Source organism: Tiliqua scincoides, chromosome 4 (genome assembly GCF_035046505.1).
Source record: "Tiliqua scincoides isolate rTilSci1 chromosome 4, rTilSci1.hap2, whole genome shotgun sequence".
In the NCBI taxonomy this organism is placed as follows: domain Eukaryota; kingdom Metazoa; phylum Chordata; class Lepidosauria; order Squamata; family Scincidae; genus Tiliqua; species Tiliqua scincoides.
Genome location: NC_089824.1, coordinates 185,843,704 through 185,857,298, shown reverse-complemented (window position 1 = coordinate 185,857,298; position 13,595 = coordinate 185,843,704). Strand labels below are relative to the sequence as shown.

Below are 13,595 nucleotides of genomic sequence, written 5' to 3'. Positions count from 1 at the left end.
CAAGATGGGGGGACACCCTCTCCAGGCAGGCATGATCTCAAGAGAATGCATCTAAACAGAACCTAAAAATGTAGCTTGAATTGTAGTAATAGGTATGACTTATGTGTTGATGGGGTATATAGTCCATCATTCAGACTAATGATTTTACTTAAAGACCACTTGCTTAGAGACCAGAATGTAATATGTGAATAATGGTAACTAATATACTCTCCCCTGTAGTGCAGACACAGGATTCCTTACCTTAGCCTAACACTTTCTAAGACTCCTTAAGCCTATCGTTTTCAGTCTAGTTACTTCTTCTGGAGAGTGTGCTTCCTGGATAACTGTAAACTGTTGTTCCAGCTATTTAGTTATCAGAACTGTTGAAGGACCGAAGCATTGTAAGTCTCTCCTTTTTGGACTTCAAAAAGGAATAAATTAATAAGGATGAAACTAGTGCTATCAGAAAGTTTTGTGGCAAGTCTTTCCTGTCCAAGGTGTCTAAACATTTCTACTAAGATGATGAAAAGTGAAGTGTTTAATGTTGAACGGAACCTTTAACTACACTGTTCGAAATTAAGAATACTTGTCCTTAATACAAAAGCGGTATGTGTTTCAGTTAAACATGAAGAATATCATTTACGTTAATGTTCTTTACTCTTGCTTGTTTGAAATTTAATTACAAGCACCAAGGTTAGCAAATGTCATTGTTCATGGTATTCCATTTTCAGAAACTGGTTATGAATTATCTAGATCTAACTTGAAAAATATAGGTTATGTTGAAGATGTACAGTCATTGGAGACATGTCTTTAGAAAGAGGAACTTTTTATATATTATTATTATTAACAGTATTTATATACCGCTTTTCAACTAAAAGTTCACAAAGCGGTTTACAGAGAAAAATCAACTAACTAAATGGCTCCCTGTTCCAAAGGGGCTCACAATCTAAAAAGATGCAAATGAATACCAGCAGACAGCCACTAGAACAGACAGTGCTGGGGTGAGGTGGGACAGTTACTCTCCCCCTGCTAAGAAAAGGAGCACCCACTTGAAAAAGTGCCTCTTACCCAATTAGCAGGGGTTTCTTAAGACCCCTGTAATAAGCAGCAGCAAATTATATGAAGTTGATTGTGTGAAAATGGATTCTGTGACCTTAGAATTTGGCTTAATAGTGCCTCTGAATAGTTATATTTGTAGTTGCACTGACTAAACGTCTAATCTGTTAAATAGATTCATGGTTACACTTGATTCTTGTTTTGTATTGTTTCATTTTAGGAAGCTGAAGAGGGAATAATTGCTTATGATGACTGTGGGGTGAAGCTGACTATTCCATATCAGGCCAAGGATGTGGAAGGATCTACTTCTCCTCAGATAGGAGACAAGGCAATATATATTCTAATTCCTTGGGTGTTGTCATATAGAAGCATTGCTAGTTATTGGGCTTAGGATCAACTTGGTAAAAATATCTGTATTCATTTGGTAACTCACAATGTCTCCATATCACCTTCTAAATACTTAAACAGTCACATATATAGTGAGAATTGGTATTTATGCCTGTGTGTTCAGAAACTGGAATCATTCAGACTTTAATGATCAGCGATACTATACATCTCTGCCCCTAGATCAAGTTTTATCAAGGCTGGTTTTCTGTAGCTGACCTGCATCTTACACAGGGGTTGTATTTCAAAGTTAGCACATAAAGCCAAAATCTCTTATAATTGAAGCTCCCTTAAAGTCAAGAAATATTGTACAGGTGTGTACCACTTAATGTGGGATATGTAGGGTAGAACCTAATTAGCTTGAAGATATCTGAAGGTTGCCAGTTCGAGGACACTAGCAGCTCGCTGAATAGCTGAGAATGGCAAGACCTTGAAGCAGCTGACAAGCCAAGCTGAGTGATTCCACCTGCTCTTGGTGTGAGCAAGAAGCATCTTGGCTGCCCTCCATGTGAGAGATGGAGCTGCTTGTCAGCCTGCATGGGAGAACTGGAGGCCAGAAGTGAGACCAAACCAGGAAGATCCATTCTGAAATGTTGGTTCTTGAAAGAGAACCTCTACTATTGTAAATCCCCTTGAGGGATTTAGAAATGTCTGCCTATGTAAACCGCCTTGATTAAAGTCAGAGGAGTAATCCGATGTGGTATATAAATACCTAGTTATTATTATTATCTGTAAGCAGACACTCCGTGCCAGACACTTGTTGGCTGCATAGGCTACTGGAAATAGACTGTATCTTCTTTGCATTAAGAGGCTCTCTGTTGTGTAAACAGACACTCTGCTGCAGGCTATGGGAGACTTGATTGCTTCATTAAGAACATTTTTATTGTGCTTTGACCACTTTCATATATGCAGCCTGTTATTATGCAGCCCCTTGTTAAGCGGTGCATGCCTGTACTTTTAGTTCTTAGAGGCAGTATGTATGAGAGCTGAAGGAACAGCAGCTTCATTCTCTTGTTTCAGACTCATACTGGGCCATAGAGTAATTGAAATGGTGGGCAGAGTTGCCTATGCTATTTAAACTGTTTTTCTGTCTTGAAGAGGTATACATATAGTATACTTGAATTTGTGTGAGATTGTCAGGTGTAAAATGTAGGTCAGCTGCATAATCAAATGAGATTTCAACAGAACAATATTTTTGATCACTGTGAAAGTCAGTTCTGAGTCTGTATAAAAATCCTAGCTCTTTGATACTGGCCTGGTAGCATATGCAAAATAGTTGGCCTGTTTCGGTGCCAGTTAAAAGTTTAATGTTGATACAAGGTTGAGTCCTTAAGCATTGAATTGTCTATGAGTGTAATGCAGAAGACATCTGTAACTGCCACTGGCTATTCTAACTTCAGTGGACAAGCAATATGTATAGTTAAAACTACTTTTAAGGACTCCTGCATTCTTTCCTATCCTGCTAGAAGGCACTCAATTTCAGTCTAAAATGTATGATTCCTATGCAGGTTGAATTTACTGTTTGTGAAGTGAAAAGAACTGGCTTGCAAACAGCTACATCTGTCAGAATGCTTGGTAGAAACTACAGTTCAAAAAGACTTTTGGGATATGTGGCAACTCTGAAGGATAACTTTGGATTTATTGAAACAGCAAATCACGATAAGGAGATCTTCTTCCATTACAGGTAAGTGTTTGCTTTAGGAGGTGGCTACATATATACAAGATGTGTAGAAGCCAGCTGAAATAGCTTCTATGTGGTCTACACAACAGCTTCCAGGAATGTCTGCACCACTACCTTCTGTTCCTGATGTTTGCTGGCAGAACTGTGAAGACTAATCATTGTGACTTTGAATATTATGACAGTGTGGAGTAATCACTATATAGAATTGGGTTGTTTTGCATAAGTCTAGAATATTGGCTTTCAGAACAGTTAGAGCAAGCGCCTTCTTCAGGTGTGTGATGAACACATTGAAGGAAAGTACAAACTTCATTGGAAAGAATGGGCTCTCTAAGGCAAGAGCCACTTTTGCTCATTGGCTATGTCAAGTAAGTGGGTTGAATGCAGATGGTCCTCACTCGCATTGGATTTGTTGGGGTGACTGCTGTGTATTATTCAGATATGGATGAAATGGCAAGAGCTGGTGCTCTTTTCCAGTAGTGTTTCCATACATGGGCCAAGACATCTTGTTTGTTCTGCTTCAAGTATCAGTGTTGGATTACTGTCCTGATCTTCAGATTCTGCAGAGTGCATGGATGCATTTGCACATGCTCGTTCTGTTGAGCAGGTACTGAAGGATGGCGTGAGAGGATGACTGTTTTGAGTTTCCTCACCAAGGTTGAGGCCCTGACATAGAGCAATGTAATATGGATGGTGTATAATGCATAGGCTGCCCTATTGTGAAAGAACTTGAAAGTTTTTGCTTATTTGACTTTCTGCTATGGTTATGGTAAGGTATAATACTAGTATTCAATTCAGTTACGTGCAATTGCTACTGGAGCAGTATATTGTAGGGCTTTATAGCTCAGTAGTGCACATTGAATTTCTGGGATAGATGTTCCTGTAAGGGCAGTTTGTAGCTGCAGTAACTGTATTGGTACCACTTGAGTACACTCAGCGGTGGCAAGTGTTTAATTATTCTCGGTTATGAACTCTGAATCAGATCAGCACCTTAGAAATCATTCTTGAAAGAAAAGTAATACCTTTAAGATGTTCTACTAGGCTGCAGTATTAATTTTGTAGACCTCAAGAATTGTTAAAATTCCATCCTTTAAAGCATTGAATTGATTGGTACATTGTGAGCTAGCCCTGATTTGTGCATTGCAAATGGTGGTCTGGTCTCATCTGAACATTGTTTCATGGGAGAGGAGTACTTAACAGAAGACAGGACTTTTTGGGTGGGTTGCACTGCTTGGATTTGAGACTACTTCATAATGTAAATTGGTTCTTTATTTTGTAAATCTTGAGAGTAAGCTGACTGCTTACAGTGACTTGCTATACTTTGTCCTATAGTGAATATTAAGGGAGGAAAAAAAATTACATTGCAGTTGCATTAGAACCTCATTTAGTCAAATATAAATGCCTGTTCACCTTAGCTGCTGTAATGATGGTATTCCTGGTCACATTTATGTATCAAATGTTTCTGTATAATTTTTACAGTGAATTCTGTGGTGATATTGATAGCCTGGAACTTGGAGACATGGTTGAATACAGCTTATCAAAAGGCAAAGGAAACAAAGTCAGTGCAGAGAAAGTGAACAAGACTCATGCAGGTAAAGTTGCTTTGTTTTTTTCTAGATGATGGCAATTGAGTGGGAATCTCCATATGACTGAAACGGTATCATATACCAGGAAGCTGATAACTGGCACCCAGTCAAACTAGTCTACTTCATTCTGTTGTCATTCAGGAGAACCCTTTTGAGGATAGAATACTACCTACAAACTAGGTTCAAAACCAAAATGTGTTCTGTGTAGTTTGTCTTAAATGTTTCGCTTGAGTTGTAAATACACAGGGTGTTGGTGGATATGTTTGTTCTGTCTTAGTAATGTTAAAACCCTTAAAAGTGCTGAAAAGGTTTATAAAATGGGGCACCCATGGAGTAGAAACACAGCAGTGGAGTGTAGTCCGTGTGGTCACTGGAGCTAGGCGGTTTGACTCTGTCAGTCCGCTTCTCCGGGGGCTACATTGGCTGCCCATTCGTTTCTGGGCCCAATTCAAGGTGCTGGGTTTGACCTTTAAAGCCCTATACTGCTGTGGGCCAGGATATCTTAGAGACTACCTACTCTCGTACAATCCGGCTCGCCCTCTCAGGTCATCAGAGAAGGCCTTTTTACAAGTGCCGCCACCCAAGGAGGTCCGGGGGATGGCTGCAAGAAATAGGGCCTTCTCGGTAGTGGCACCAACATTATGGAACTCCCTTCCCCTTGACTTGAGAATGGCTCCCTCTCTTGAGAGTTTCCGGCGAGGCCTGAAGACACTGCTGTTTACACAAGCCTTCTGATTCTTTGGCCTTTTTAACATTTTTTACACATTTTGTAGTTTTTACAGGCCTGATTCCTCTGTGACTTGCTCTTTTGTACTCTTTTTATTCTGTCTTTTAATCTGACTACTGTTTTTTAAGGTCTCGTTAATGTGTTTTTAATGTTTTTATCTGCTATTTGTCTTTATGTTTTTAAATGTGTTTTTACATGTTAGCCGCCCAGGGTCCCTTCAGGGAGAAGGGCGGGATATAAATAAAGTTTATTTATTTATTTATTTAGTCAAACAGACCAGAAAATGTACTGGTCACTATCTGTCACTGAATTGAGAGCAGAAAACATGCAGAAGAATAGGGTGTTGGTAAAAGATTTGTGCATATTTTTGGTTTGTAGTTGATTTGCTTTTTGTTGAGTCATTGTCTTTAGTGGCTTATATAAAACTAAGAGTATTAGAACTAGAATATTTTTAGATGGAATTTCAGTCTAGTCTGATGACCTATTTAAAAATGCAAACTGCAGAAACTGAATTTGGAAGGTGCATGTTATGTGTATGTGGGTGGAGCCAAAGGCAAGGGCTGCCCCAGTGGAGTAAAGAAAAAGAGGAGGTCTCCAGTATCCCAGGGCTCTGGCTCAGGGAACCTGGATGCCCAAGATGATTGTCCCATCTAGTTCTTGGAATTCTGGCTTTAAGGAGATTGATATGGCGCACTTCACTTCTTCCACCCAGGCTGGTGATGTGGCTTCTTCAGGCTGGCTGGCTTCCCCCTGTCTGGGAGGCAAGGCCTGCTCTAGCACTCTGTTGCTGCCTCCTCATCCGTAACTTGGCCTCTTATGGCTTGGGGTCTTCCAGCCTTACTTCGCCTGACTTCTCCCCAAAGGAATCTGAAGCCTTCCTGTTGCTCAAGCAACCCTGGTGGTGGGGAGTGCCTGCCCTGTCCCATCAGACAACACCAGAGTTGTGGATGCCTGAAGTCAGCACAGTGGTGGCAGCTGCTAAGGAAGGGGACAACATGATGGGCCACACTGATGTCTGACCTATATTAACTGGGAGCACAGCAGCACCTGCCATACTTCTGTCTGGACACTAGGAGAGTCTGTGGTATAGCTCCCTCTGCCAGCACTGGCCTGTGCTGTGCCACCAGAGGTCACTTGGTCTGGCTTCTCTGTAGTAGGCAAGTCTAACCACAGACATAATGCAAACTAAACAAGATTTTCCAGGACAAAAGTTATTGAAGTTCTATCCCAAAGTGCAGTGCAGTGCATTCTCTTCCTGGTCATGCTGCATTCTGGGACTACACTGGGGAAGAGGGCAACCTTAGAGCTACCAGGCAATAGGAAGGGTGTTTGCAACCCTGAAAATGCAGCAGTTTTGCTGTGATAATGTAAAGGAAGCCATTTTTAAGCTTCCCCTACCCTTTGTTTATCTTTTTAAAAGGCACCCCCCCCCCGTATTCACTGGATGCATGGATAATTGAAACTGCTCAAAACAATAAAGGGAACACTTAAACAACACAATGTCACTCCAAGTCAATCACACTTCTGTGAAATCAAACTGTCCACCTAGGAAGCCACACCGATTGACAATCAAGTTCACATGCTGTTGCACAAATGGAGTAGACAACAGGTGGAAATCATAGGCAAGTAACAAGACATCCCCAATAAAGGAGTGGTTCTGCAGGTGGTGACCACAGAAAGCAGTCCCTATGCTTTCTGGCTGATGTTTGGGTGACCTTTGAATGCTGGCGGTGCTGTCACTCTAGTGGCAGCAAGAGGCGGAGTCTGCAACCCACACAAGTGGCTCAGGTAGTGCAGCTCAACCAGGATGGCACATCAATGCGAGCTGTGGCAAGGTTTGCTCTGTCTGTCAGTGTAGTGTCCAGAGCATGGAGGCGCTACCAGGAGACAGGCCAGTACACCAGGAGACGTGGAGGAGGCCGTAGGAGGGCAACAACCCAGCATCAGGACTGCTACCTCCGCCTTCGTGCCAGGAGGAACAGGAGGAGCACTGCCAGAGCCCTGCAAAATGACCTCCAGCAGGCCACAAATGTGCATGTGTCTGCTCAAACGGTCAGAAACAGACTCCATGAGGGTGGTATGAGGGCCCGACGTCCACAGGTGGGGGTTGTGCTGACAGCCCGACACCATGCAGGACGTTTGGCATTTGCCAGAGAACACCAAGATTGGCAACCTCGCCACTGGCGCCCTGTGCTCTTCACAGATGAAAGCAGGTTCACACTGAGCACATGTGACAGACGTGACAGATTCTGGAGACGGCAGGGAGAACGTTCTGCTGCCTGCAACATCCTCCAGCATGACCGGTTTGGCAGTGGGTCAGTAATGGTGTGGGGTGGCATTTCTTTGGGGGGCCGCACAGCCCTCCTATGTGCTCGCCCAGAGGTAGCCTGACTGCCATTAGGTACCGAGATGAGATCCTCAGACCCCTTGTGAGACCATATGCTGGCGCGGTTGGCCCTGGGTTCCTCCTAATGCAGGACAATGCTAGACCTCATGTAGCTGAAGTGTGTCAGCAGTTCCTGCAAGATGAAGGCATTGATGCTATGGACTGGCCCGCCCGTTCCCCAGACCTGAATCCAATTGAGCACATCTGGGACTTCATGTCTCGCTCCATCCACCAGCGCCACGTTGCACCACAGACTGTCCAGGAGTTGGCGGATGCTTTAGTCCAGGTCTGGGAGGCGATCCCTCAGGATACTATCCGCCACCTCATCAGGAGCATGCCCAGGCGTTGTAGGGAGGTCATACAGGCACGTGGAGGCCACACACACTACTGAGCCTCATTTTGACTTGCTTTATGGACATTACATTGAAGTTGGACCAGCCTGTAGTGTGTTTTTCCACTTCAATTTTGAGTATGACACCAAACCCAGACCTCCATGGGTTAATAAATGTGATTTCCATTGATGATTGTTGTGTGATTTTGTTGTCAGCACATTCAACTATGTCAGGAACAAAGTATTTAATAGGAATATTTTGTTCATTCAGATCTCGGATGTGTTGTTTAAGTGTTCCCTTTATTGTTTTGAGCAGTATACATTGAAACTTGAAAGTACAAATGGGGGAGGAAAGGCTACACCCCCCAGTCGTTTGACTTCTCTGAGCTTTTCTGTACTGCTTCCCCCACTTTGCTTGGGATGATTGGGTGGCAGCAGCCATTAGCACTGGACTTTAGAAACCATAAGTGAAGTTTTTGTACAGTGCTGTCACTGTAACATTGCTGTACTTTAGTGAAGACCAGGGCTCATCATGGGTCTTTTTTTTCTTGTTTCCACTTTGAGTCAGTAGCTCTCCAAGACTAGAAATGAAAATTATGTCTTTCCTGGGAGCAGTTCATGCCAGAATAAAAGGCAGCAGAGTGGCTAATTGCAAACCTGTTTATGTGGGATTTTGCATGTTTAAACATACTTACCTTGGAGTAGATTCTCAGGTGTTGGTGTGTGCCTGGATAGGCTAACAATGAGTTTTGGTCTTGGCCAGTAGAAAGATTTTCAAGAGCTGCTAATCTACGTATGAGATGGAAATTCTATGTTAAAGGTGTTGGAAAGTTGAAGTAACCTGAGTTGCCAAGGATGGAGGAATAGAAATGGTTAAATCACTTGAACATCAGACACTGCCTTATGTTGAGTTAAACAACCAGTCCTTCTAGTTCAGTATTATCTATGCTGACTGATAGTGGCTACGTAGGATTTCAGATGGATCTGTCCCTACGCCTGTCCCAGCCCCACCATACTAGGGATTGAACCAAGGACCTTCAGAGGCCACTTCCAAGTCATGCTGGGTCTGCAACCCACTCAGTTGGCCTCTGCTCAGAAGGCCTGCAAAAGTAAGGTGGAAGGTGCAGGCACAAACTGGAAGTCACTTCCGGTCACCATGTTAAGGCATTCTGGCCCTCGTAGAGACCAAAGGAGTGGGTCGTGAGTTGTGGGCCTGGCATGACCTGGAAGCAGCCTCCAGAGGCTCCCAGTAAGGCAGGGAGCATCGGTTGTAACCCATAGTTTGGGAAATGTTGCACTAGTGTGTCTTCATTTTGAATTGATACTGTGATTTTAGGAGAAGGGGGTCAGGCTTGCTTGCTCACTATAGATTTTAGAATCTTCTGGATTTTGCTGTCTTGCTGCTTTTGAGGTTTTATATCTTGACCATTGTGCCAATTGCAGAACATTTCACTATAGTAACTGTAGTTGAAACAGTGTAACATGCCAAACTCCTTATACAAATGTTTTCTTGAACATTTATAACCTGTTGCATGGTTGATCTTGTTTTGTAGTAAATGGCATCACCGATGACGCTGATCCAACTGTTTACACGGGTAAAGTAATTCGCCCTCTCAGGAGTGTAGATCCCACCCAAACTGAATACCAGGGAATGATTGAAGTAATGGAGGATGGTGAGTAGTATATCTTAATTGTTCAGTGGTGTGTTGAACATTGTGTGTTTGGATGGTACTGTTGCATCTAGGAATGTTGGGTTGAAATGAGCCTTGCATATTTGGTAATTGGTAAACAAAGAAAACATGGTGTTTAGCACTGAAATTGTTACTTTGACAACACTTTGTTACCTTGTGCTTCCTCCTAGGGGAAATGAAAGGTGAGGTCTATCCCTTTGGAATTGTCGGTATGGCAAACAAGGGTGACTGTTTGCAGAAAGGAGAGACAGTAAAGTTCCAGCTTTGTGTCCTTGGTCAGAATGCACAAACAATGGCTTGTAACATTACACCTTTCCGCAGAGCCACAGTGGAATGTGTGAAAGATCAGGTCAGTATTGCAAGTCATGCCTTTGTCATATCTATTAAGCTGACTTAATGTTTAATTTGAACTTGATCCCTGAAGGCACACAAAGTTAAATATAACACAGAATTGTCAATGGAGTAGGAACAAAACTGTATATGCAAGCACTTCCCTAATTTAGTTCTAGGGCAGTGTATTGAAATGCACAAGAAAATAAGTATCAGGTATTGCTTTTTCTAGGATTATTGTCAGTGATGCCAGCTTCTGCTTTTATTAACTGAATAGACTGCATGTTAATGCAAGTATTCTGGAACTGATGGGAAAAGCAGCGCTTTCCAGCTTCTGTCCTGTGCCACAGATATATTGTAATTTAAAAAACCTAGATCAACAGATAAAGTAATTTCTTATAGGTGGGTCTGAGCATCTTGAACACTGTAGTACAAAATTCAGTGTAACTGAAAACATGTATTAAAGGAAATGAAATGAGTTGCCCAAAGTCAAGCATCCAGAGTGTTACATGTAATACTGTCCTGTCCACACAGGTACTGTAATTCAGGAACAAATTAAAAATCTTTACCTTCTATACCTACCTAGTGTTCCCTTACCTGAAGGGAACATTGACTGAGCTGCCTTAAGAGATTAGCCAGCATTTTGCTCAATATTAAATGCAGAACCTGAAAGCCCACATGTATGGAAGATCAAAGTTAATAAGTACTTTAAGGCATGCCTTCATAATGGAAACTTACTGAAACTTATTTGCTGCATTTTCTTGTACAGATGGTGGCCTAGCTAGGTTTCAGTCACATATTTGATCACTAAATGACTGAAAATCCTTCAATTCTCATTCTTTTGCTTACTATCTAGCAATTTGAGATTTAATGTACCTCTTTGGTTTCAATCATGCACATTTAGGGATCCACCAAACCTACAACTTTTGGGTACAAATAAAAGTGGAATTCATGAGACAGTGCAGTAATGAGATTGCAAGTCATGTGGAGGTACTGACTGTAGGGAAGCTGCAGTTTAAATTCTGTGTAAATTTCAAGCCCTATTGGACTTGGCCAAGATTCTCTAGAAATGTGAAGATGATAAATTTGTGTGTCCTTATGATGGGAAAGGTTTTGGTGTTCTGAATTGTGTTGTGTGTTAAGCATAAGGAAACAATTCCTGCCAACCCTGTAGAAAACATGACTTGCTTAACTTATACACACTTACTTTATTTGAAGTATGCAGTATGCTGAAGTATCCTTTTCCCATGCTGAAGCAAATGCCCAAGGCTTACAAAACTCCATAATAAATGTATAATGTATCATAACAAGTAAAAAGCAATGGCAAACACAGCATTACAACTTTACTTCTAACCTTAAACATTAAAACAAAGCAAAATTCAGCACACAACATTGAACACTTGGGGCAAACAAATTAGTGCAGGCAAGCAGTCAAGCCACAGTAGAGGGCAACTATCCATCCATCAAACCAAATGCCAGACTAAATACAGTGATGCTCGCAAGACGAATGCCTCGCGCAACGAAAAACTCGCAAGACGAAAGCGTTTTGTGATTTTTTTGGTGTCTCGTAAGATGAATTTTTCTATGGCCGTGCTTTGCAAGACAAATTTTTGCATTTTTTTTTTGGTTTGTTTTAAATCGTGCTTCGCAAGATGAAAATTTCACAATACGAAACGACTCGCGGGACGAATTAATTTCGTCTTGCGAGGCACCACTGTAAATACATTTTGAGTCCTATCCGATAAGCCATGAGGTGGAGGGAGTAGTTCCCAATTGCCCTGGAAGGTGAATTTCATAATTGTGGCGCCACTACAGAGAAGGCTTGTCCCCAAGCCACCACCCCTCTCACTTGGGACAGAGGCAGCACTTGTAGAAGAGCCCCCTCAGATTGCCTAAGACATGGTTTTTATTTCTTTTCCAGTTTGGTTTCATAAACTATGAAGTAGGTGACAGCAAAAAGCTGTTTTTCCATGTGAAAGAAGTTCAGGATGGTGTGGAACTGCAGGCTGGTGATGAAGTGGAATTTTCAGTTATCCTCAATCAACGCACAGGGAAATGCAGTGCCTGTAATGTGTGGCGTGTTTGGTATGGCATTTACATTATCTACATTGTAGGGGGAAATGAAACAATCCAGATCTTTTCTGTTGTAGCAAAATGTAATTTTATTTCTTCATAGGAACATGTTCTGTGTCTCTGAGCTGCTTTTACTAATCTGACCACTGGTTCACAGATCACCGGCAATGATAAAATTGTTTAGGAATTGTATTTTAAAAAATAAGCTATTTTTGAATTGGGGGATTTTTGTTAGCCCTTCTGAGTGTGGCATTGTTTAATTGGATTGATATTTCTTAGGTGGAAAACATATTTTCCTGTTGCATCCAAACTAATAAGCTACAATAGGAGTGTCATCCAAACCAGGATTGCAGGTCATTATTTGATGCTTTTTTGTGAGAAAGGACAAACAGTTGTTTGTCAGTTAAATTTAAGTTGAATGTTATTGCAAATCAAAGTAATGAAGTGAATATGTACCAGGATTCTGAACCAAGTCAGACTCTCCCCATTCAGCCCCATGCTATGTGAACTTTTGCATGCTTAAACCTTTACAAAAAATATGTTGTGTGTTCTTCTGCTCATTTAAAAGAGAATTGCACTCTTGAAAGGACCCTGTCTGCTTGGGGGAGGACCCCTGGTGTGAGTGCAGTGTTCTTTCAGTGAGCAGAAGGAGTTTCTGACAGGAAGCAGTGCTTCACTGAAAGTTGGGTTGCAACCTCTTATACTTCTTGTACTCTCTCCACTATTGTATTCTACAATATCCTTCTATATTACCTTATTTCTGTTCCGATATTCCCACTATTGTCAACTTCATTGATTCCTTGTGTGCAATCAGAAACAGTCCTTATTTCCTTATCTTTCATCATCAAAATATTTGAAGTGTTTTCAGTTAACAACCAGACTCACAGATGTCACTTAGGACAGGGGTGTCAAACTAATTTCATACCGAGGGCCACATAGCAGTCATGATGCCTGCTGAGGGCCAGAAGTGATGTCATTAAACAAGTCATAACCAAAAATAAACACTTTTTTCTCACTTAGGAACTCATTAGCTGCAAATAACAAAAGTTAAAATATATGAATCTTGATCATATTTCAAGATATGGGAGAGCCCAATTTTCATGCATGCTGCCCTTTCAGCAGTAACACCTCAGCACTACTCAGCAGCTGAAAGCCTGAAGACCACATAAAAAGCTTCCAAAGGCCACATCTGGCCCCCGGGCCTTATGTTTGACACCCCTGACTTAGGAGGTTGCTGGATGGAAAGCATGTTTCACATGCTTTCAGTGGTCGTCCCTTCCCTCAGAGGAAGGGCTGCCTCCTGCACTGGCCTCCTTTTTTTCCTAAATGTCGTCCTTGGTTCAACTTGCACATCCCTTAGAATCCTCAAACTGC

The 13,595-nt window shown here is 41.9% G+C and overlaps 1 protein-coding gene across 8 annotated transcripts in view; it reads left to right on the top strand.

Annotated features, from left to right (window-relative positions):
* Positions 1-13,595, top strand: part of CSDE1 (cold shock domain containing E1) — a 34,706-nt gene that overhangs the window by 16,512 nt on the left and 4,599 nt on the right. For all 8 annotated transcript variants that reach the window (XM_066623290.1, XM_066623291.1, XM_066623289.1 and 5 more), the window contains 6 exons: positions 1,256-1,363; positions 2,928-3,103; positions 4,577-4,689; positions 9,681-9,800; positions 9,989-10,167; positions 12,070-12,233. In XM_066623290.1, coding sequence (XP_066479387.1) covers positions 1,256-1,363; positions 2,928-3,103; positions 4,577-4,689; positions 9,681-9,800; positions 9,989-10,167; positions 12,070-12,233 — 860 coding nt within the window. The remainder of the gene's footprint in view (positions 1-1,255; positions 1,364-2,927; positions 3,104-4,576; positions 4,690-9,680; positions 9,801-9,988; positions 10,168-12,069; positions 12,234-13,595) is intronic.